Source organism: Mustela nivalis (assembly GCF_964662115.1).
Source record: "Mustela nivalis genome assembly, chromosome: 20".
Classification (NCBI taxonomy): Eukaryota; Metazoa; Chordata; class Mammalia; order Carnivora; family Mustelidae; genus Mustela; species Mustela nivalis.
In genome coordinates, this window is record NC_139039.1 from 24,641,173 (window position 1) to 24,663,665 (window position 22,493).

Consider the following 22,493-nt stretch of genomic DNA (forward strand, 5'->3'; position numbering starts at 1 on the left):
CTGCATTGGGCTCTCTGCACAGCAGGGAGCCTGCTTCCCCCATCTCTCTGCCTGCCTCTGCCTGCTTGTGATTTCTGTTAAATAAACAAAATCTTAAAAAAAAATAGAATAAAATAAAACCTGATGAGATAATCACTACACATCCACTGAATGTGTTAATGTGAAAAAGAGCCACAATACCAAGTGCTGGTGTGAATGAAAGCCTATTCCTTGCCCCTGGAAATATAAGTTGGCACAACTATTTTAGTAAATTGCTTGGTAGTAGCTACAAAAGCTGGGGACATTCACACCCCTGTGGCCCAGTGATTTTACTCCTAGATAAACGTCCTAGGTAATGTATGCACGCAGTTACCCAAACACACATACAAGAACATTTAGAGCAGCACTATTCTTAATAGCCAAAAGCCAGTAATTGTTACATTGACACAGATCCCCCTTGCAAACATGCATTGAGCAAAAGAAGCCAGATACAAAAGAGCTGATACTGCATGATTCCATGCCTACAGAGTTGGAAAACAGGAAAAATTAATCAGAGGTGGTAAAAGGCAGGGGGGGCAGGGAGTGGGCGGAAGAGGGTCTGGAGAGGCTTAGAGGCAGTGCTGGTGATGGTCTGTTTCTTGATTTGGGTGACGGTGACAGTGGTATGTGAGTTTTGAAAATTGATCTAGTGACACACGCTTGTTTGTGTATTTCAATACTAAGATTTTTTTTTTTTAAGATTTTATTGTACTTATTTATTTGAGAGAGAGATAGTAAGAGAGAGAATGAGCAGGGAGGGGAGGGAGAAGCAGGCTCCCCACTGAGCAGGGAACCTGGCATGAGACTTGCTCCCAGGACCCTGAGGTCATGACCTGAACTGAAGGCAGATGCTTAACCGACTGAGCCACCCAGTTTGTCCCGCAATATTAAGTTTAGTTGAAAAGTACATATCCTATTGATAGTAGGTCTTAAAAACCACATAAAACCACATCAAGTCTGATAGATTCTTAGAATTGGAGTTCAAAGGGGAATGATTGACCCACCCTTGATGAAGCGGCGACCAGAACTATGGCCGGAAGGATATATTCAGGTCACACTCTGACATCCTCTCAATGCCGTGCCAAGGGCTTGAGTTTATTCCGTAGACCAGACACAGTGAGCAGCAATCGAGAGAGGCAATATGATCAGATTCGTGTTAATAGAAAAATTCTTATGGCACCCTATGAAATAAATTAAAAACGGGGAGAGAAGACACAGGGAGACTACTGAAGACATTGTCAGAATGTTGAGACCAAAAAAATGAAAGTTTGAGATGGCCAAGCATTCGAACTTGAGTTCTGCCCCTGCCCATCCCTGTCTGCTTCTTTATGTGGATCTGTTCAGTAAACAAGCACAGATTCTGAAAACACTGCTTCTGCTTGGAAAGTCACCATCCCAGTATCCCAGGAGTATCTTCAGTTGCTGATGGTTTGCGGGAGAGGGGCAAGCCCCTGGAGGACCGGCTGTCAAACCATTTTTATTCGGACGGCTACTGGGTGCTAGTTCTTGTCATGCTTCATCACTCAGGGCACATTCAAGCATGGAATTTCCTGCGAAGGTAAAAGAAAAGTTATGCTATCTGTTGAAAAAAATCACAGGACAGAGACTGTGAGCAGCTCAGATCTGAAGACTACCAAATTGGATCAACCCTTTTTAACACCAACTTCTTTTTTTTTGCTTTTTACCATTTTTGATTTTTTTCCCCCATTATTCTGTATAATACAGAATAATTTCCATTATTCTGTAACCTTTGGAAAGAACCACATGAAACTACAAAATTGGCAAATGTCTTGAAATCTGTTTATTAAATATTAAACACAAATTACTTCTAATTTCAACCCTCATTTATTAGCATACCCCTCAATCTTAAAAAAAAAAAAAGACAGCTCCGAAGATAGACTTATACCATTCTTTAAAAAAGGAAATTGTTCCCTTTTAACTTTACACCCACCAGACACCCCAATTTCAAAACACATCATTTCATTGTCTTGGTCATGGACATTTTCAAGGCGAGATTTTATATTTTGCCCTCAGAGCTTCCAGTTATCAAGAAAACCCTGCTTTCCTTTACTGAAGGAGTTTGGTGCTGCTGACGTTGGTGTATCCCTTCCAATATTTGTCATCCTTATCTTTGCTTCTGGAGACATTTCCTCTGGCTCACTAGCTTCATCTTCATTAAAAGCTGCTGTGACTGAAACGTTTTTTGGAGCAAGCGTTGGAACAGTTCTTTAGGCTTCCTTGATCCAAGTTTGATGGATATGGCTGAGGCTTGCTTTGTTGTCTACCTATGGCAAATCCCAACTTGGAGATCTTTGTAGGTTTTGTTGGGAGGCCCACAGCTGCTTCTTCAGCTGATTGCATCTCAGCGCTGTGACTGGAACCTTCCCCTCCATGACTGGAAGAAATAGTCTTAACTTTGACAGTTTTTTCTACTTCTTCTTCAGGTTCTCCAGCGGCTCCAGCTCGCTGTGGTTTCTCCGGCTTCTCCTCTCCCTCCTTCCTGTCCACCATTTTCCCGGCAGTGGCCTGATACCAACTTCTTTACTTGAACGATGCTGTCTGACGGTAAGCTAAATGGAAACACGAGACAGTATAGGGAATGCTCTAGCTGGTTTATGGCTTTGTATGTAACCAGAATGTTCCTCCAGTCCTGCGGACACAAGAAATTCTCCCCCACCCCCTAGTTTTTAAACAAGGTATACAGTTACAAGGATCCAACAAAGAGACAAGAAAACCTCTCCCACCCTTTTCTTTTTGTCTTTTTTGTTTTTTGTCTTTTTTGTTCATTTTTTTTTTGTCTCTTTTTATATATAGTATATGAGGTGGGGGTATATGAGAAAAGAGTTAACCCAGAAGGCCTGAACTTCTATTCTTGGAAAGGCCCTGCTGCAAGATTAGCCCTTGGCTGGCATCTGGGAATTTATATTTCAGGAGTGTTCCCACCACTATGCAAGCAGAAGGGCTCACTGTATCTCAACTGTACAAACAATATGGTGTATACTTGTATTACGGTTCTACAGAGAAACAAAACCAATAGGATATATAGAGAGATAGATGCATATATAGAGATATAACATATGATACATATGAGATATATATGAGGTACGATATGAGATATGATAGAGACAGAGAAAGAGAGAGAGAAAAAAAGATTTACTTTAAGGAATTGACTTCCATGATTATGGAAGCTGGCAAGTCCCATAATTTGCATCTCTGCAGTGTGGACCATTAGGCCTGAGATCCAGAAAGAGCCAATATTGCAATTCAAGTTCAAAGGCCATCTGCTGGCAGAATTTCTTTTTGCTTGGGAGCAGTCAGTCTTTTCTTTTTGTCCTTTGCCCTGGCCTTAAAGTGACTAGACAAGACCCACCAATGTTATGGGGAATAGTCTGCTTTACGCAATGTCCACCAGTTTAGACATAAATCTCAAACAAAACACCCTCACAGAAACATCAGATGTTTGACCAAGTATCTGGGCACTGTGGCCCAACCACATTGACACATAAAATTAATCATCACAATGCTGAATGCCTGCTTTCTTTCTCGTGGTCTGGATATATGGGACATGCCAGGCAACGACTGCCTCTGTGATCAGCTCTCAGTAAAAACCTCAGGCAGTAAGTCTCTAATGAGCTTCCTTGATAGACAACATTTGTTGTCACAACTTGTTGTTGGAAGAATTATGTGGATTCTGCACAATCCACTGGGAGAGGACCCTTGGAAACCTGCATCTGGTCTCCCACAGACTTCATCTCACACACCTTTTCCCTTGGCTAATTGTGCTTTACATCCTTTTAGTGTAATAAATCATAGTTGTCAGTGTGGCTAGATATTGAATCCTGTGGGTCTCCCCAGTGAACCATCAGATCTGGGGGGGGGGATCTTGGGGACCCCCCAACCCAGGATATTATAAAAGCCCATCTCATTCTATTCTTCTCTTGAAATACATCAAAAGGCATGACAGAAGTAAATCATATATTGTATCAAAAGAACATAATAAATGACATAAAAATAGTTCAAGAGGAACTAGTGATTACAGAGTACTTTAGAAATATGAAGTGCTACATAAATACTAAGTAACAATAAGACAAATTGTACATTTCCATTAATTCCAAAGGACATTTCCGCAGATTTTCACAGAAAATAAACTTAATTATGTATGTCCAGCAAGAATGGTTATAAACCTTTTAAATAGTCCTAGTATATTTTCAGTGAGAAGGATAAGTGTAGAGATCCATTAACCAAAGGGAAAAATGTTTGGGGACTACTGAGTGAAATTTCAAGCCTAATAGGTTTTGAAATCAGTTTATTAGAATTATAGAGAAATATTTCATATATAATGATCTCTGGGTTTTGCTTAATAGTCATACTAATTAACTTCTCAAATTCAATAAAAGTGCAGGAAATTTACCTATGTTCAGTACTTGACAAATAAATCATGGTAATTACATATTCACATGGCCAATGATAATTTTTCCAACCTAGTCTAATAAGCAAGAGTTCTTCAAGATAATTGTTCTTTAAAAAAGCCATGTGTATAAAATGACTTCTACTGGTCAGGAGTTTTGAGGGTTCATGCTGATATCCAAACAAGTTTCCTAATTCTTTAGGAGAGTAGTAACAACCTGTCCCTTTTAGTAAGATGTGTATTTCCAGGGTGTTACAACACATCCAGATAACAATTTCTGGGGGGGGTGGTGAAGGTGTTAGGTGAAAAAGTACTGGGATTTTTAAATTTCAGGTCTGCCTTGACTTCCTCTGTTGCTGCATGGTGAACAAGAGAATATATTAAAACCCCAGAAAATCCACAGAAGATGAATTATCAAAAGCCTGATATCTAAGAAGTAATTAAAACCAGGAACCATGCAAATTTAGTCCAACTTCTATATCACAAACGAGGCTGGTATTTAATCACTTGAGGTATATAACCTCATCTAAAACAGTGATCCTCAACTCATCATCACTAGCCATCAGGGATATTCAAATTAAAACCACATTGAGATACCACCTTACACCAGTTAGAATGACCAAAATTAGCAAGACAGGAAACAACATGTGTTGGAGAGGATGTGGAGGAAGGGGAACGCTCTTACACTGTTAGTGGGAATGCAAGTTGGTGCAGCCACTTTGGAAAACAGTGTGAAGATTCCTCAAGAAATTAAAATAGAGCTTCCCTATGACCCTGCCATTGCACTCCTGGGTATTTACCCCAAAGATACAGATGTAGTGAAAAGAAGGGCCATCTGTACCCCAATGTTCATAGCAGCAATGGCCACAGTCACCAAACTCTGGAAAGAACCAAGATGCACTTCAACGGATGGATGGATAAGGAAGATGTGGTCCATATACACTATGGAGTATTATGCCTCCATCAGAAAGGATGAATACCCAACTTTTGTATCAACACAGATGGGACTGGAAGAGATTATGCTGAGTGAAATAAGTCAAGCAGAGAGAGTCAATTATCATATGGTTTCACTTATTTGTGGAGCATAACAAATAGCATGGAGGACAAGGGGAGATGGAGAGGAGAAGGGAGTTGAGGGAAATTGGAAGGGGAGGTGAACTATGAGAGACTATGGACTCTGAAAAACAATCTGAGGGGTTTGAAGGGGTTGGGGGGTAGGAGGTTGGGGGAACCAGGTGGTGGGTATTAGAGAGGGCACGGATTGCATGGAGCACTGGGTGTGGTGCAAAAACAATGAATACTGTTATGCTGAAAAGATATAAAAAATTAAAAAATAAATAAATAAAAAATTTTAAATATATTTTATATAAGTTATATATATATATGTATATATATTGTGTGGCCAATAAGCACATGAATAAGCACATAAATAAATATATAAGCACATAACATCACCAGCTATGGTGTAAGTACCTGACATTAGGCCTTGATGGCTGAGGTACCCATTTCAAAAGACACCCTTCTCTTTCTTGGGAACAGACACGGGACAGGTGGGGGAAGGTGAAGGAAACTTCACCTTGGTAAATTTCGTATAGCTTCCGATAACCAAGGATACCAAAAATGGCACTATTAAGGTCGTTTCTTTGAAGCCAAGAGTCAAAATACATGCCATAAAATGTCTGGCAAACTCCCTCTGTGGCCAAGGCTTGTCCAATGAAGGTGCTAGTTACCTTTATAAGCAGTTTTTTTAAAGAAACTCAAAGAAACTCATATATTTTATCCATTAGGATCTGCTGTAGGTCTTTCAGATGAAGAGAATTTAATATCAGGAATCAAATGCAAAGATTATGGAAGGGACAGAGAAAATAACCCAGGCATAACAAAGCATCCCAGAAATTAGGGAATCATTGACTTCTCCTGGGGCTGGAGGGCCAACAGGAGGAGGTGATATTGCCAGAGCCCAGAGGCCCAGGGGGGCAGATCTCGTTCCATATTTCAGTATCACAGATGGGTAAGGTCAAGACTCTTGCATTAAGAGGGGAAATAATAGTGAGATGTGGTTGTCAGCAAGGGTTTTTTCAACCATCCTCTTACACATGCTTGTTTCCCATGGCACTTACTTGTAATTAATCATAGTGGGAAGAGTCTCTGCTGTTGAGTCAGTAATATCTTAATATCCCTGGCAACCTAGAAGCCAGGCATTCTAAGGACAGTAAGGCAGGAAACAAAATAGGGAGAACCCAAACTTTTAAGTCAGAGAAACTGAGGTGGGATGCTCTGAGTAGGTTCCACAGGAGTTCCATAGGCTACGTTTTTGGGGGGTCACTGAGAAGAATTTTAGTATGGACCTGATAAATGAATGTACTGATACCATTCTTACGTGTTATTGCAGTCCACCTTGAAAAAAAGAAGTTCTTTTAGTCTTTAGTAAGCTCTGACTTTCTCAGTATTTACATGTTTTGATTTGACATGATCAGGAAGCACCTTGAGTGCTCTCAGTTGCTACCAAGAGCCACTTGGTTCCTTGTCTTAACTCATGTCTCCGTCACTCTGAAGCTTCCTGCTCTAACGCTGGCCGGCCTTGGTAGCTGTCGTCTTTGGCTCTCCTCCCCCTCTCCAGGTCTGAATAGTGATGATTATAAGTTTCCAGTGTTAATCAAGGCTTGAGATATTCAGGCAGCCAAATCAATAAAAGCTTTGTATAATTAAAGTTGAGAAAGTGATTGAGAAAAGCCATAATGATGCGCTTGCTCTTTAGAAAGGGTTGGCTGAAGTCTAAAGATTTTCAATAAGTTCCACCTTCCTAAGAGCTTTGTTTCTCAGAGCCGAAAGAAAAATGGTGGAATGAATTTGAGAGTACTGTAGTGGCAAGAATCGTAAAGATAATTACCCACATTAGCCACATTCCATCCATTTTCTTTGCTTTTTTTTCTACAAAACTAGAAACGGAATCCAATAAAACCCATCTGCGATAACAGAACAGATCCCTTTAACCAAGTCTAAGTGCGCTGGAGCTATAAATCCAAATGATAGTGCCCAAACTGCCAAATGCTGTTCAAATATTCTGCCCAAGTCAGGTGTTGAGGGAACATGCTAGAAAGATATGGCTCACTGGCATCCATAAGTCCTCCTCGTTGGGAGTCCTTGGGGTGGCATGGAGCTCTCCCAAGGAAGACTGTAGTATGATCTTGGGCAGAGCACAACACAGAATACTGTCTTCTGTCTGGCTCTAGAAGCACAGGGGCTGTGGGCCCCCAGGGGGCAGCTCCATCAATGATTGCAATGCTATTAATACTACTGATCATTTTTAATGAGATCTTGAGAATCAATGATGGTACTTCATGAATACACACTGCACCTAACGGACTGGTTAATATTTATAGAAAGTCTGTGACATTTCCAGTGTTGTGACAAATAAAAGAGCTATTATTATCGACCATGTGATTCTACGGAGCTTTCAACATAGGAGAGTCGTATGTATTTGCCACTCTCTGCATAGGAGGACCCATATGCAGAGATGATATTCAAAATATTTAACAACCTTTATGGCCCAATTACCAACCAGTCAGATAGAGGTCAGTCAGCAACAGTTGATGGAGCCCTACTTCTGCATATTGGCTGAACATCAGTCCTGCTTACGTCAGAGTCTCCAGAATCTGAGTACATTACAGGAGACCTACCAGAGACTGATTGCCAAACTCAAAACGCAAATGAGATAACCATATCATCTTGAGGACTTTATTCTTAACTGTAGATGGGGATACAGAAGTAGATGCAGAATAGTCCAAAAAGGGATATAAGAAAGGACTGTAAAATTGTATCTTTAAAGCTCTGTATAGAACTCTGAATTTTTGAAAGCACAGAATCTCTTGTCAAAGAGAGAAGCCCCACACGTGCACCCGAATGTTTATAGCAGCAATGTCCACAATAGCCAAACTATGGAAAGAACCTAGATGTCCATCAACAGATGACTGGATAAAGAAGATGTGGTATATATACACAATGGAATACTATGCAGCCATCAAAAGAAATGAAATCTTGCCATTTGCGACGACGTGGATGGAACTAGAGGGTATCATGCTTAGCGAAATAAGTCAATAGGAGAAAGACAACTATCATATGATCTCCCTGATATGAGGAAGTGGAGATGCAACGTGGGGAGGGGGGTTGGGGGGTAAGAAAAGAATAAATGAAACATGATGGGATCGGGAGGGAGACAAACCATAAGAGACTCTTAATCTCACAAAACAAACTGAGGGTTGCCAGGGCAGGTGGCGGAGTAGGGAGAGGGTGGTGGGGTTATGGACATTGGGGAGGGTATGTGCTATGGTGAGTGCTGTGAAGTATGTAAACCTGACGAGTCACAGACCTGTACCCCTGGGGCTAATAATATATTATATGTTTATAAAAAAATAAAAAAATAATTAAAAAAGAGAGATCATATATACTTTAACTTAGCATATATTTTGGGAGAACAATTTGAATGAAGAGATCAAATTTGATTGCTAGAGAAAGAAACCATTCTTCATCATGCGTAGGAGTTTCCAGGATATGAGAGGGCAGAGACCTGCTGATCTCCCAATGGACTAGATTTTATTAGTACTCCTTTCCTTCCTGAGAGCTGAACCAGACCCAGAGTCTGGAGGGGACGGCAGGAAACTGAACAGAGCCCTGCTCATTCTTCCTATGACTTTATGTAGCAAGAACCGCTCACTTCTCTGTGATACCCATAATTATTCCTATTCAAAGTCAGCTTTGCATGTGTGGTTTGTATAATTGGAATGTCAGGAAGGTGCCGAGGGAAGGAAACTCATCCATTGTGGAGTACCATCCAGTACTGAGGCGGGTACACACACTGGAAAAGCCGGGAGTAAACGGTGTAGTCACCATGTGGTAATGGAGAAATCCATTCTGGACAAGATGCGGGTCCTACCTTCTCAAATGTAAAAGGACAGACAAGATTAAATAGCCCTCCCCCAATCATAAAACAATAAAAACTGAAATTTGTTTGAAAGTTAAAACTGCCCTCTCATGCAGCTTAAGGCTGTTTTAGAAAACTTTCAACTGTTTGGATGAGACCCACCCACAAAAATGGAAGAAAATCTCCTTTACTTAAAATCAGCTGACTGTAGATGCTGAAAACTTCTGCAGAACATCTTCATAGCAACACTAGATTATTGTCTGATCAAATCCCTGGCACCACAGCCTAGCCAAGAAGACCTATGAGACTCAACATCACCCTCCACCTTGTCACCTGGGCACCCATACACATCTCCTTAAACTACGCTTCATCTCCAAATACAAACAATCAGAAAGTCATACTTCTGAAAGGACATGGGACCCAATTTGAGCCAAGGAGATGCTGGGAGAAACAAAGAAAGTTTTGCCTTTCCTGCTTTCTATTTCACTGAGAAAAGAGAAGCAGTCAAGAGTCATTCTCAATCTCCCACAACCATCTGTAACCGTTCATTGCACATGTGACCATCTACGCTGCCTTTTCTTTTGTTACTAAAGATGGACTCTCCGTGATTGTCCTCTAGAGCTCAATCAACCCTTTTAATTATCTAAGGACACGTTGCCCAGCAATTCTCAGCTGTATCTCCTGCATCATGAATTCCCCTCTCTACAGGATTCCTCTCATCAGCAGAAAAATATACTTTATTTTTCCCATCTTAAAAACCCTTCTTTGGGGGTACCTGGGTGGCTCAGTGGGTTAAAGCCTCTGCCTTCGGCTCAGGTCATGATCCCAGAGTCCTGGGATCAAGTCCCGCATCGGGCTCTCCACTCTGCGGGGAGCCTGCTTCCTCCTCTCTTTCTGCCTGCCTCTCTGCCTATTTGTGATCTCTGTCTATCAGATCAATAAATAAAATCTTAAAAAAAAAAAAACCCTGTTAAGTGACTGTTAAGGAGCACAATATTTTACTATCTACTCTCTACTAAAAACCACTGACTGGTACACTTTACATGGGTGAATTGTATGTGAATGTGAAGTGTATCTCAGTAGAACTATTATTAATAATAATAATTATTTATAATTTAATAATAATAGATATTATTAAAAAAAGAGGATGTTGGCAAATATATTTAAATATTTGAAATTGGGTTGAATAAGTCACAATGATATTTCAAATACTTTAATGGAAGATCTGAAAATATTTGCAAACTTATTCTACAAAAACGATATATCATCTATTCATTAAGAAAAATGTGATAGAATAGAAAACAAAAAGAGGAAAAGAAAGTACCTCCATTAAAAAAACCCTCTCTTGACATCATGCCTCCTTCAGGTTGCTGCTTTATTCCCTCCCTTCCTTTGCATCCGAAGTTTATTTTGAAAATTGTCTCTACTCTTTTTCAGCAATCTCTCTTTTCCCACACTTCATTGAACCTGCTCCATTCAAGCCATCATCTCGCCACTTCAATTAACACTACTCTTCAGGGGCACCAGGCACCTCCATGTAGCTACATCTGATCGTCAATTCTCAATCCTGATCTTTTCTATCAGTCATCGTTGACAAAGTTTGCCTACCATTTCCTTGCCATCCTTGCTACGCAGCTACAATGGTGCTGTGGAACAAATCCACCCCCAAACTCAGTAGTTGAAAGCATTTATTTTGCCCATTCATCTGCGGGTCACATGAGGGGTCTTCTAATCTAGGCTTGGCTCACCAGGGACCCGGCAGCAGGATGGGCTCAGATCTACTACACAGGTTATTCTATCTTGGGCCAGTGAACTCACCAGGCAGGTCACATTTATCTCCTGCAAGAGATCAAGTGGAAACATAGGATGCCTGTAAGGTCTAGATCTGGTACTGGCATTTCCACCAACATTCTATTGGCCAAAGAAAATCATGTCTTTGAGCCCCAAATCAAAGGACCCATAAATATGTTCCATTTTTAGGGGCAATACTTACATTGTCATATGGCAAAAAGCATGGACACAGGGAGGGGTGAAGAATGGGGTGTTTAATTTAATCTACTGTGCATCCTTGAATCACTTTCTTCATTGATTTCTAGAATCTACACTTTACCTGTTTTACTTTTTCCCTTTGGCTATTCCTTCCCAGAAGTGGAATTGGAATGCCTCAAGGATCACCCTTGGACTTCTTCTCTAGCTATAGGGATTCTTTGGTGATATCATCTAGCTTTATGGTTCTAAAAATTGTTTATGTGCTGATGTCTCCCAGTTTACATCTTCACTATGACCTCTCCCCTGAATTCCAGAATCATACACCCAACACCCAAGCCTAGACTTGAATGTCTAACAGTAATTTTAAACTTAACATGTCTAAAAACAAAATCCTGATCTTCTTCTTCTTCTTCTTTTTTTTTTTTTTTTTGAAGATTTTATGTATTTGACAGAGAGATCACAAGTAGGCAGAGAGGCAGGCAGAGAGAGAGGAGGAAGCAGGCTCTCTGCCGAGCAGAGAGCCCGATGCAGAGCTCAATCCCAGGACCCCGAGACCACGACAATGAGCTGAAGGCAGAAGCCCAACCCACTGAACCACCCAGGCGCCCCCTAATCTTCTTCTTAAAGTATTCCCCATGTATGTCCCCAGAACCGTTGCCCTTTCCTTCCAGATACTCAGGTAAACCCTTAGAGTCGTCTTTCCTTTTTCTTGTCACCATCATCTCTTATATTTTAACAGCCTCTTCCTCCCTAGAATCTGTTTTCAATATAGCAGCTAGAATAAATTTTTAAGGATATACATCAGATAATGTCATTCTTCTGCTCAAAAGCCTTTAATGACCCTTCAACTCACCTACAGACTTCAAAGCCATGGGCAATCTGATATTCTGTTATTCTTTGACCCTATTTCTTCTCCCTTCCTCACTCACTCAATTCCAAGCACATGAACTTCCCTGATGTTTCCTGTATGCATGGCCCTTGGAGCATTCACAACATTATGTTGACATTGTCTGTTTATGAATCTATCTTTGCACTCAACCATAAATACCCATAAACACCAAGATAGGACCAGGTCTAACTCATTTTGGGATGGGTCTGGTAAGGCATGGGGCACATAGGAAACAGTCCTGTGTCTATAGGGGCCAGGAACTTCCCTGAGTAAAGCTGGCTAGATATAAACTAATAAAAAGAAACACTAGGAAATAATTGCCCTCTCGTAATACCAAGTGGCAGCAACTCTGCAAACTTCATCCTATTCTTGCCACCCCCGTGGCAGCCAGAAGAGATTGTATTTGCATTTTCCCAAATAGAAGAGGCCCTTTCAGTTTCCAGGCTTACTAGATCTTCCTTAAAGACAAGGGGCGCCTGGGTGGCTCAATGGGTTAAAGCCTCTGCCTTTGGCTCAGGTCATGATCCCGGGGTCCTGGGATCGAGCCCTGATCCAGGGTCCTGGGATCGAGCCCTGCATCAGGCTCTCTGAAGCCTGCTTCCCTTCCTCTCTTTCCGCCTGCCTCTCTGCCTACTTGTGATCTCTGTCTGTCAAATAAATAAATAAAATCTTAAAAAAAAAAAAAAAACACTGTAAAGCAAAAGAAGTAGGTGCAAGAGACTGGAAATCATTTACTGGGTGAAAAGAAACCTCCATGTTATCAGGTAGGCAAAACTAGTCATATTTTCCACATAACCTTCAATATCCCATTCCCAGAGGCCTTCCTTAGTTCTTGATGATAATAAGACTCAACTTTTTTTTTTTTAACTTTCCAGGACTTCAAAACATTTTTAAAAATTTTAGTATCATTAACATACAGTGTTATTTTAGGGTATAGAGCATAGTGAGCCAACAACTCTAGACATTGCTCAGTGTCCATTGAGATAAGTATATTCAATCTCCTTCACCTGTTTTACCCATGCCCCTACCTCCCCTCTGGTAACCACCAGTTTGTTCTCTATAGTTACCAGTCTGGTTTTTCATTTATCTCTTTTTTCTTTGTTCTTTAGCTTTGTTTCTTAAATTCCACGTATGGGTGAAATCACATGGTATTTTTCTTTCCCTGACTGTCTTATTTCACTCAGCATTATACCTTCTGGATCCATCTACATTGTTGCAAATGGCAAGAGTTCACTCTTTTTCATGGCTGAATAATATTCCTATAGATATAGATATCACATATATCTATAGCTATATATAGATATATAGATATCACATCTTCTTTATCCACTCATCTATCAACAGGTACTTGGATTGCTTCCATAATTTGATTATTGCAAATAATGCTTCAGTAAGCAGAGAGGTGCGTCTATCTTTCTGAGTAAGAGCTGAATTTATCACGTGCCAGGAGCTGTTCTAAGCCCTGGACATATATATATTAACTCATTTATTTCTCACAACAACTCTTCTCTCCTCACCTTGCTGTTGGGTTGACAGGTTAAATAACTTCTCCTGGATCATTCACCGTCTTCTTCTGAGGTACGATATCAAAACAAAGATAGGATATGAAGGAATAGGCAATACCAATGAGAAACTGCACACAAATACCGTTTAACTCAAACAACTTCCATTCATTTATTTCCTTCAATGAGCCCAGGAACAACTGCAAATAAGCAAGAGATGATAGCTGGTACAAGGCCCACACCACCTGTTTGGGGATTGACTAGTGTCTCTCAATGTCCCTGGTGCCACTGACTCCCACCATAGACCTGGTGGGCTCTGCTTGCCAAGGTCTTCACTCTAGTCTTCACCAGGGGTGAAGTCATGATTATTATGTGGTGGTCTGTGACCCCTGATAGTTAGGGATATATATTCATCATGGCTTGGCTGGCTGGCTCCATGTTCTGAGTGGGGAGGCTGAGTACTCTGGGTATACCTTAGGATCTACTGGCTTGCACTTGCATCAGCCCTATTCTGATTGGCTACACCCCAACTTACATAAGCCATTTCAGCATTACATATGCATTGTTAGCTAGTTATGCTATTCCTTATCAATACATTCCAGAGCTTTCTGGAACTTTTCCTTCTTTCTTTCTTTCTTTTTTTTTTAAAGACTTCATTTATTTATTTGACAGAGATAGGTTATAAGTAGGCAGAAAGGCAGGCAGAGAGAGAGGAGGGAGGCAGGCTCTCTGCTGAGCAGAGAGGCCGAAGTGGGGCTCCATCCCAGGACACTGAGATCATGACCTGAGCCGAAGGCAGAGGCTTAACCCAATGAGCCACTCAGGTACCCCTGGAACTTTTCTAAACTTGCTTATGACTTTGGGGGATAGCAGGTATTTGTAAACTCTTTTGAGGGATGAAGCCATATGCTAATCTGTAATGGAGTGTATATCTACATATATATATGATTTTCATTCCTTTTGTAAAAAATGCTTACAAGAATATTTTGGTGGGAAAGCTTGTTTACCATTTTTTTAAAGCATAGCAAGTAAGTTTTGATTTATCTCTGTCAAAATGCAAGTTGTGGCATTCTTTAATCACACATAGCTAGTTAGTGACAAAGCCAGGATTTATGTCCATGCAGTCTAAATGCAGAGTCCACATTCTTTTTTTTTTTTTTTTTTTAAGATTTTATTTATTTATTTGACAGACAGACCACGAATAGGCAGAGAGGCAGGCAGAGAGAGGGAGGGGGAAGCAGGCTCCCCGCCTAACAGAGAACCCGATGCAGGGCCGGATCCCAGGACCCTGGGATCATGACCTGAGCCAAAGGCAGAGGCTTTAACCCACTGAGCCACCCAGGCGCCCCCAGAGTCCACATTCTTAACTCGTATATTACATTGCCTCTTTTCCTAGAACTGATACTTCACACTGAAGTGACTACTGCCAAGTATACAGACCATACCTGGAGAAAATCAGAGCTATCAGAGGCCAGACTCGGCTACATAAGAGGTATCTTAAAAAGCAACTGAAAATGCTAATAAACTAGTGTATAGGGATCTTTAAATTACTGTACTTTTCTTACACTGTAATAAGTTATTAAGCCTTTTATTTTAATTAAACATCCTCAGATACAATATGGCTAGCATGATTGCAGCTGTTTTAAGTTTTGCCCATCTATGGCTTTTCAAGAAAATATTCTCCTAGGTTTCCAGATGGAAATTCATCTAAAATTTCTCTTGGCTCTGTACCACCTTCAGAGAGAGAAATCTGGGCCATTGGCACAAAGGGCATTTCTGGCACGAGAATAACATCTTCTAAGGCCAAGGTGAGGAAATGGCACTGCCTCAGCTAAGCTCTAGCCTGTTCTCGTGAATTTGCAGAGAAGGCTTTGCTCAGAGCAAGGAAGAAAAAGTGGATTTAGCAGATCTGAGATACTGCTAACCGGTGAACTTGGATCTGGGGCAGACTAATGAGAAGTACATGGATGGAATAACCACACCAAGTCTAACTGAACTATGGACACTGCAAGTTAATGACTGTGTAACTTACAAAGTGCGTTCATATGATCTCCATGGGGAAAAACAAACATTACATCACAGCCCAGAAGGCAAGTGCCCTTTGAGTTGGTGGCTCTTTCTTTTGTGTCAACAGTATGGCTCACGAGAGAGCTGTGTGCTCACATTTTTATACCACACGGACATGATTTTTCTGAAAATATTTTTGAAAATGGCAAGATGTCACATGACTATGATCCTCAACAATTCTTGGAGATAGTCAGGGCCTGTACAAAATCTTGAATTTTCAGATGAGGAAACAATTAAACCTGATCTTTCTTTGCTTAAGATTTCTGCTATGTGTAAAATGTTGGATATTTTATTCCCAGTTGCTGTCTTTGTCAGAAAGGATGTTGTAGTGGTTATGAATTCCTATTAACATCTGATGTATGCCTCATAAAAGAATGAAACTAACACTCCAGAAGGACTTATAAAACACCCAGGTCTTCTAATCCTCATGACAATGCTACGATAAAATCAGAATTTTAGAATGACAGAGCTGAAGCATATTTACTAAGATTAACCAACTAGTAATGGTCAGAGATATGATTCAAGCTCATCTGACTTCAAGCTTTGTTCTTTTCATTAGGGCACAGTACATTCCTCATGGAATTGCGTTTAGCTGTAAAAGATTAAGTAATGATCTCAGCCCTTTCCTGTTTAGAGCTCAGTATTAGTCCATATAAACCTAAACCTTATAAATACTTAATGTAAAGTACATTTACTACTTTCCACTGGAGGGGGAAAAAGCAATTTCCAATTGATCGAACGCATGTTCAGATGTTTACCAGTAGAATAGTTTCAGGCAATCTGGGCTTTTAATCTTTATCCCCCAGAAATTTTCTTATTTATTTGTATTGATAAACAGATGCAGTAGATACATTTGAATTAGGGTAAATATGACAGCTTCTCATAATTGGCCATCAGGGTCCAGGTGGGATATTTCTCATTCAGGGAGATGGCCATAGTCAAGGGGCACAAGGTGAGTTAGGGGCATCTAATGTATTATGTTGATAATACATAATACACTTCTCAATGCTATCCTGTGCTGTGCATTAACTTAAGATTCAAAACCAGAAGAATGTGTATTGTGACAGATTTTAATTGTACTGATGGAGGTTTTCTTATTCAACCATGTATTTTAAACAACGGTACAAATTTATGAAACAGATGAATATTGGTTAAAGTTATAATCTGAAATCCCAGATTGATAACAAATGTCACTCATAATATTAATTACATTCCTGACCTTGATTTATGTACATGGTAGTCCTAAATAAACCTACTTATTTATTTAGGTGAGAATATTAACATCACAGTAATTACCTTTATAAATTTCTTTTTTTTTTTAAGATTTTATTTATTTACTTGAGAGAGAGACAGTGAGAGAGCATGAACGAGGAGAAGGTCAGAGAGAGAAGCAGACTCCCCATGGAGCTGGGAGCCCGATGCGGGACTCGATCCCGGGACTCCAGGATCATGACCTGAGCCGAAGGCAGTCGTCCAACCAACTGAGCCACCCAGGCGTCCCCACAGTAATTACCTTTAATACTGAACATATAAAAGAACGATTTGGGGGCACCTGGGCGGCTCAGTCCTTAAATGTCTGCCTCCCTCTCAGGTCATGATCCCCACGGCCCTGAATGTAGCCCTATATGGGCTTCTCTGCTCAGCAGGAAGCCTGCTTCTCCCTCTCCCACTCCCCCTGCTTGTGTTCCCTCTCTTGCTGTGTCTCTGTCAAATAAATAAATCAAATCTTTTAGGGGCACCTGGGTGGCTCAGTGGGTTAAGCCGCTGCCTTCGGCTCAGGTCATGATCTCAGGGTCCTGGGATCGAGCCCCATATCGGGCTCTCTGCTCGGCAGGGAACCTGCTTTCCTCTCTCTCTCTCTCTGCCTGCCTCTCCATCTACTTGTGATTTCTCTCTGTCAAATGAATAAATAAAATCTTAAAAAAAAAATCAAATCTTTTAAAAAATAAACAAAAGAACGATTTGTCACTTGGGTTTAATATTCTGTAGAGACAAATTTCTATTTGACCCATGTAAACCTTGCTTTTTCTTAAGGCAGTCTCCATTCACGTCCCCTCTACTGGAAGAAGGCCGTTTCTCTAAACCACCACAATGCCTCGTTTACTATTAAATAGGAGGCAGGAAACGGAGACCACCCGAGATTATCCCATGCACGGACACATCTCTTTTTCTTTTTTTTTTTCAATTTATTTATTTTCAGAAAAACAGTATTCATTATTTTTTCACCACACCCAGTGCTCCATACAATCTGTGCCCTCTATAATACCCACCACCTGGCACCCCAACCTCCCACCCCCGCCCCACGCCACTTCAAACCCCTCAGATTGTTTTTCAGAGTCCATAGTCTCTCATGACACATCTCTTTTGATGGAAGGCCATAAAAGTAGGTACAGGCAGAGGAAAGAGAGAAAAAGGAGTTGCTGAAGAAAGTCATCTGAAGGTGAGTGACGGAGAGTAGTTACATTTTTATCTCAGTTTGGGAGGGAGAGAGGAGAGGTTCAGCTGGAAAGAATTCAAAAGGAAAACATTCATAATTTTTTGAGTCAGACTTAAGGTGAGATATAAAAGTAGAGAGAACAGAAGAGAAAGAAGATCGTAGCTTTAATAGTTAACAATCACTGAACGATTCAATCAGTTTGGCAGGGGAGAACGTGAGACACAGAATGGCTCAACAGCTTGCCCAAATTTATACAGCTAGAAAAAAGGAGTTTGAATTCCAATCCTGGCAATCGGAACCCTTATTTTTATGGAACTATTAACAAAGTGGATGGAGCCAGGATACTTCCAAGAACGGACGTAGAGACCAAGGGAGTAATGGGGCGTAGGGGGCCAGACCCCATATTTAAAAATCACCAAGGGGCTAAATATGGTTATGTTTTACTAATGGTCAGAGCGATTTCTATACATTAGTTCATTTAATTCTGCTAAAAATTCTGTGAGTGACACTTTGTTTTATTTCTTAGACGAGGCCACGTGGGACATGATAAACGTACCCTTCTTGCATTGAGTTACACCTCAGGAGACGCTCTGGAGTAAGACAAGGAAGACTGAAGGTGACTTGGCAACAGAACGGAACCGGGCAAGGTAAGCTCCCTGAGAGAAAGGAGGAAAAGTGCCCCATTTAGGGAGTGGTCGGTTCCAACTTTCAAACCTCCGCAGCCGGCCCGCCAAGGCGTCACAAAGCCCGCCCCTCAGGCACAAAGCCACGCCCCCTTCCGTGGTTGTTCTTTGAGCTCCCAATACTTCCCTCCTTCTCTTTGGCCCCTCCCACTCCGCCTAGCATCATTTCCTGTGCGCTGGATGCTAATTGGCTTAGCGGTCGGAAGTGAGGGCGGGCGGTGGGGCCGTTGCCGCAGTGACAGTGCTGGGGGAGTCCGAAGATGGCGGCGTCGCGTCGCTCTCAGCATCATCACCACCATCATCAACAACAGCTCCAGCCCGCCCCAGGGGCTTCGGCGCCGCCGCCACCACCTCCCCCCCCACTCAGCCCCGGCCTGGCCCCGGGGACCACCCCAGCTTCCCCAACGGCGGGTGGCCTGGCCCCCTTCGCCTCCCCGCGGCACGGCCTAGCGCTGCCGGAGGGGGATGGCAGTCGGGATCCGCCCGACAGGCCTCGATCCCCGGACCCGGTTGACAGTACCAGCTGTTGCAGTACCACCAGCACAATCTGTACCGTCGCCGCCGCTCCCGTGGCCCCGGCGGTTTCCGCTTCATCTGCCGTCGGGGTCGCTCCCAACCCAGCCGGCGGTGGCAGTAACAATTCACCGTCGTCCTCTTCTTCCCCGACTTCTTCCTCATCTTCCTCTCCATCCTCCCCTGGATCGAGCTTGGCGGAGAGCCCCGAGGCGGCAGGAGTTAGCACCACAGCAACATTGGGGCCTGGGGCAGCGGGGCCTGGGCCAGGGGTCCCAGCAGTGAGCGGGGCCCTACGGGAACTGTTGGAGGCCTGTCGCAATGGGGACGTGTCCCGGGTAAAGAGGCTGGTGGACGCGGCAAACGTGAATGCTAAGGACATGGCCGGCCGGAAGTCTTCTCCCCTGCACTTCGCTGCAGGTCAGAGACTTTTATTAATCCAGGGGTTTGGTCTTGGGGTCGGGGGTCTGGGTAGGGATAGAAAACAAGTTATGATGGACTAGAATGGGGGCGTGGTTATGGTTCTTTAACACCTCACCGGAAGACTAGAGGTTTCCTTTCTTTAGGATAGAGCCTGGATGACGGGGGCGTGGTAGGGGAACGCGTGAATCCGTTCTTAGTGTTTGCTTCGTGATATTTGCGTTTCCAAACTCCTTTAGTGGTAGTCTCCGGATATGGGTGTACTTAAACTTTTTCAGTTCCGAGTGTGAAGGAATAAAGTTAGAATCGGGCTGTCTTAAGAGTTGTGTCATTTGTTGGCTAGTTTCTTTCGTTTTTACAACAAGGGCATGTCCCAGGAGAATAGTCTAAACCAAAAGAGGTTTAACTCAACAAGTGTTTAAGGATCTATCGTAGTCTTGCTAAGCTAATGAAAGACATAAATGAAATTTGTGAAACTTTCCCCCTTTCTCAAGGAGCTTACAGTTTAACTGGGTAGATTAAGATGTGCCTATATGAAACAGCTGGAGAAGAATATTTGGATACATTATGTGACCGTAGAAGAAATAGGCTTTGAAGTCCTGGACTTCTATTTGTTACTTTTCTGACAGTTTACCTTATCTAGATCGCCTCCGTTTTCTCAGGGGAAAAAATGATATACCAAGTTTGTGTGAGGACTTAGCGAGAAGCATCTGAGCCATTGGTTCTCCCCCCCCCCCCCCCCCCAAAATGCTGGTTCCTGGACCCCACACGTGTAACTAGGTATTTGCTGGAGTGTTGCATATTTTAGGTGAAGTAGCATTTCTTTTTCTTTAGGTCACATGAAAGGTCTAAGTCTGATATCATGAGTCAACTGAGGTTTTCTTTCCCGTACCTTGTTCCGAATTGGACTATTTTAGCACATGTCACAGATCTTTTTAAAAAGATTTTATTTATTTATTTGACAGAGAGAGAGCACAAGGCAGAGCAGCAGGCTGAGGGAGAAGCAGGTTCCCTTCTGAGCAAGGAGCCCAATGTCAGACTGGATCCCAAGACCCTGGGATCATGAGCCAAAGGCAGGCGCTTAACTGACTGAGCCACCCAGGCACCCCTACATGTCACAAATCTTGTATTCCTCAGCATACTGCATTATAAATAATCATTAACCTGATGGTAGTGATATTTATTTCTGTGATAATGTACTTATTTAGGTTTAGTCACACATAAAATGGTGCTTGTCTCCCAAATCAACTTTTTCCTGTTACTTTTTATTCTGTTTTAGAGGTTTATGTGTGCAGAGATAAGTTATCAGACAGACAGTAAACCACAGTCCTGTAATGATGTTTTAATTATGAAAACTGACTTAGAACTTTTTTTTTTTAAAGATTTTAAAGATTTTATTTATTTATTTGACAGACAGAGATCACAAGTAGGCAGAGAGGCAGGCAGAGAGAGAGAGGGGGAAGCAGGCTCCCTGCTGAGCAGAGAGTCTGATGTGGGGCTGATCCCAGGACCCTGGGATCATGACCTGAGCTGAGGCAGAGGCTTTAACAAACCATTGAGCCACCCAGGTGCTCCTGAACTTTTTTTTTTTTTTTAAGAAATAAATTTTTTCGTTTTGTGGAAATCATAAAAACAGTAAAACTCTACATGGTATTAAATTGTAACACTCTGTAGTCATTTTATGATACTTTCATGTTTGTGTGCATAGCACAACAAATTGGTTAAATCTGGTCTTCTGTGTGTAGGATGAGTAGTTAACAGTAATTCTCAGTTGACTCTTAGTTGGTTAGAATGCGAGTAACGGGATTTTCATGGAAAAATGGTTTTAAAAGAGGAAACTGGAACAATCCCTAGGATGGAAAAGTTTAGAAATTGTAATTCATTTGTTCCACAAATGTTTTGTTACTTGTCAGAGGTCACATGTTAAATACTGACAAAATTTTGATGTGGCAGATACCTTTGCCCTCATGGAGCTTACAGTCTAATAGGGAAGATTAAAGAAGAACAGCAGTAATAAAATAGCACATTAGTAACCCGAAGTTATTGTAATAAACCGTTGTGGAGGGGTAATAGGGATTCTTGTCCTGGTTTTGAGCATTTAAGGAAGTCTTTTTAGATGGATAGGGATTTAAAGGATGAGTCTGATCTCTCCAATCTCATTGAAGGAATGTTAACGCCTTAATTTCCATTTAGCAATGATTTTATGGTTCCAGAGAATAAATGAAACCATTTAAAAAATCTCAGAAGTGGTGTGAAGTCATATTTAAATCCTTACAACTTTTAAAAATATTATAGTTCTTTCCAGCAGCAGAATTAAGAATTTTTTCTATCCCATTTCGGACTGTGATAATACTTGTTTCAAATATGATTTAGAGAAAATAATGGAATCATTCTATCCACAATTAGAGACATAATCTTCAGTTTCCATTGTTGATGCAGATTCTCAAACTATTTCTAATGCCTTCGTAAGATGGCCACATCCGAGGGACCCAGGCTTTTATTGTTGACTGGAATTTAAAGTTGACTTTCTCTTCTATAGATGAGACCCTTGATCCTGATTTTCTGTCGTGCTAAGGACAGCAGTCAAAGCTTTATAAAAAGTATCAATTTAGAGTGGTATTCTCTTTTAAGTTTAGTTCCCAGTAG

At 41.6% G+C, this 22,493-nt stretch overlaps 1 protein-coding gene and 1 pseudogene across 2 annotated transcripts in view; one reads left to right on the plus strand and one right to left on the minus strand.

Annotated features, from left to right (window-relative positions):
• Window positions 1-1,796: 1,796 nt before the first annotated feature.
• Window positions 1,797-19,570, minus strand: LOC309855407 (annotated as a pseudogene). Its single transcript, XR_014316616.1, has 3 exons — window positions 19,435-19,570; window positions 18,788-18,887; window positions 1,797-2,588 (listed from the first exon to the last, which is right to left on the minus strand). The product of XR_014316616.1 is annotated as an uncharacterized misc_RNA (transcript).
• Window positions 18,901-22,493, plus strand: part of TNKS (tankyrase) — a 207,361-nt gene continuing 203,768 nt past the window's right edge. Inside the window, exon 1 of the mRNA XM_082715639.1 lies at window positions 18,901-19,847. Within this exon, the coding sequence (XP_082571765.1) occupies window positions 19,175-19,847 (673 nt within the window). The 5' untranslated portion in view covers window positions 18,901-19,174. The remainder of the gene's footprint in view (window positions 19,848-22,493) is intronic.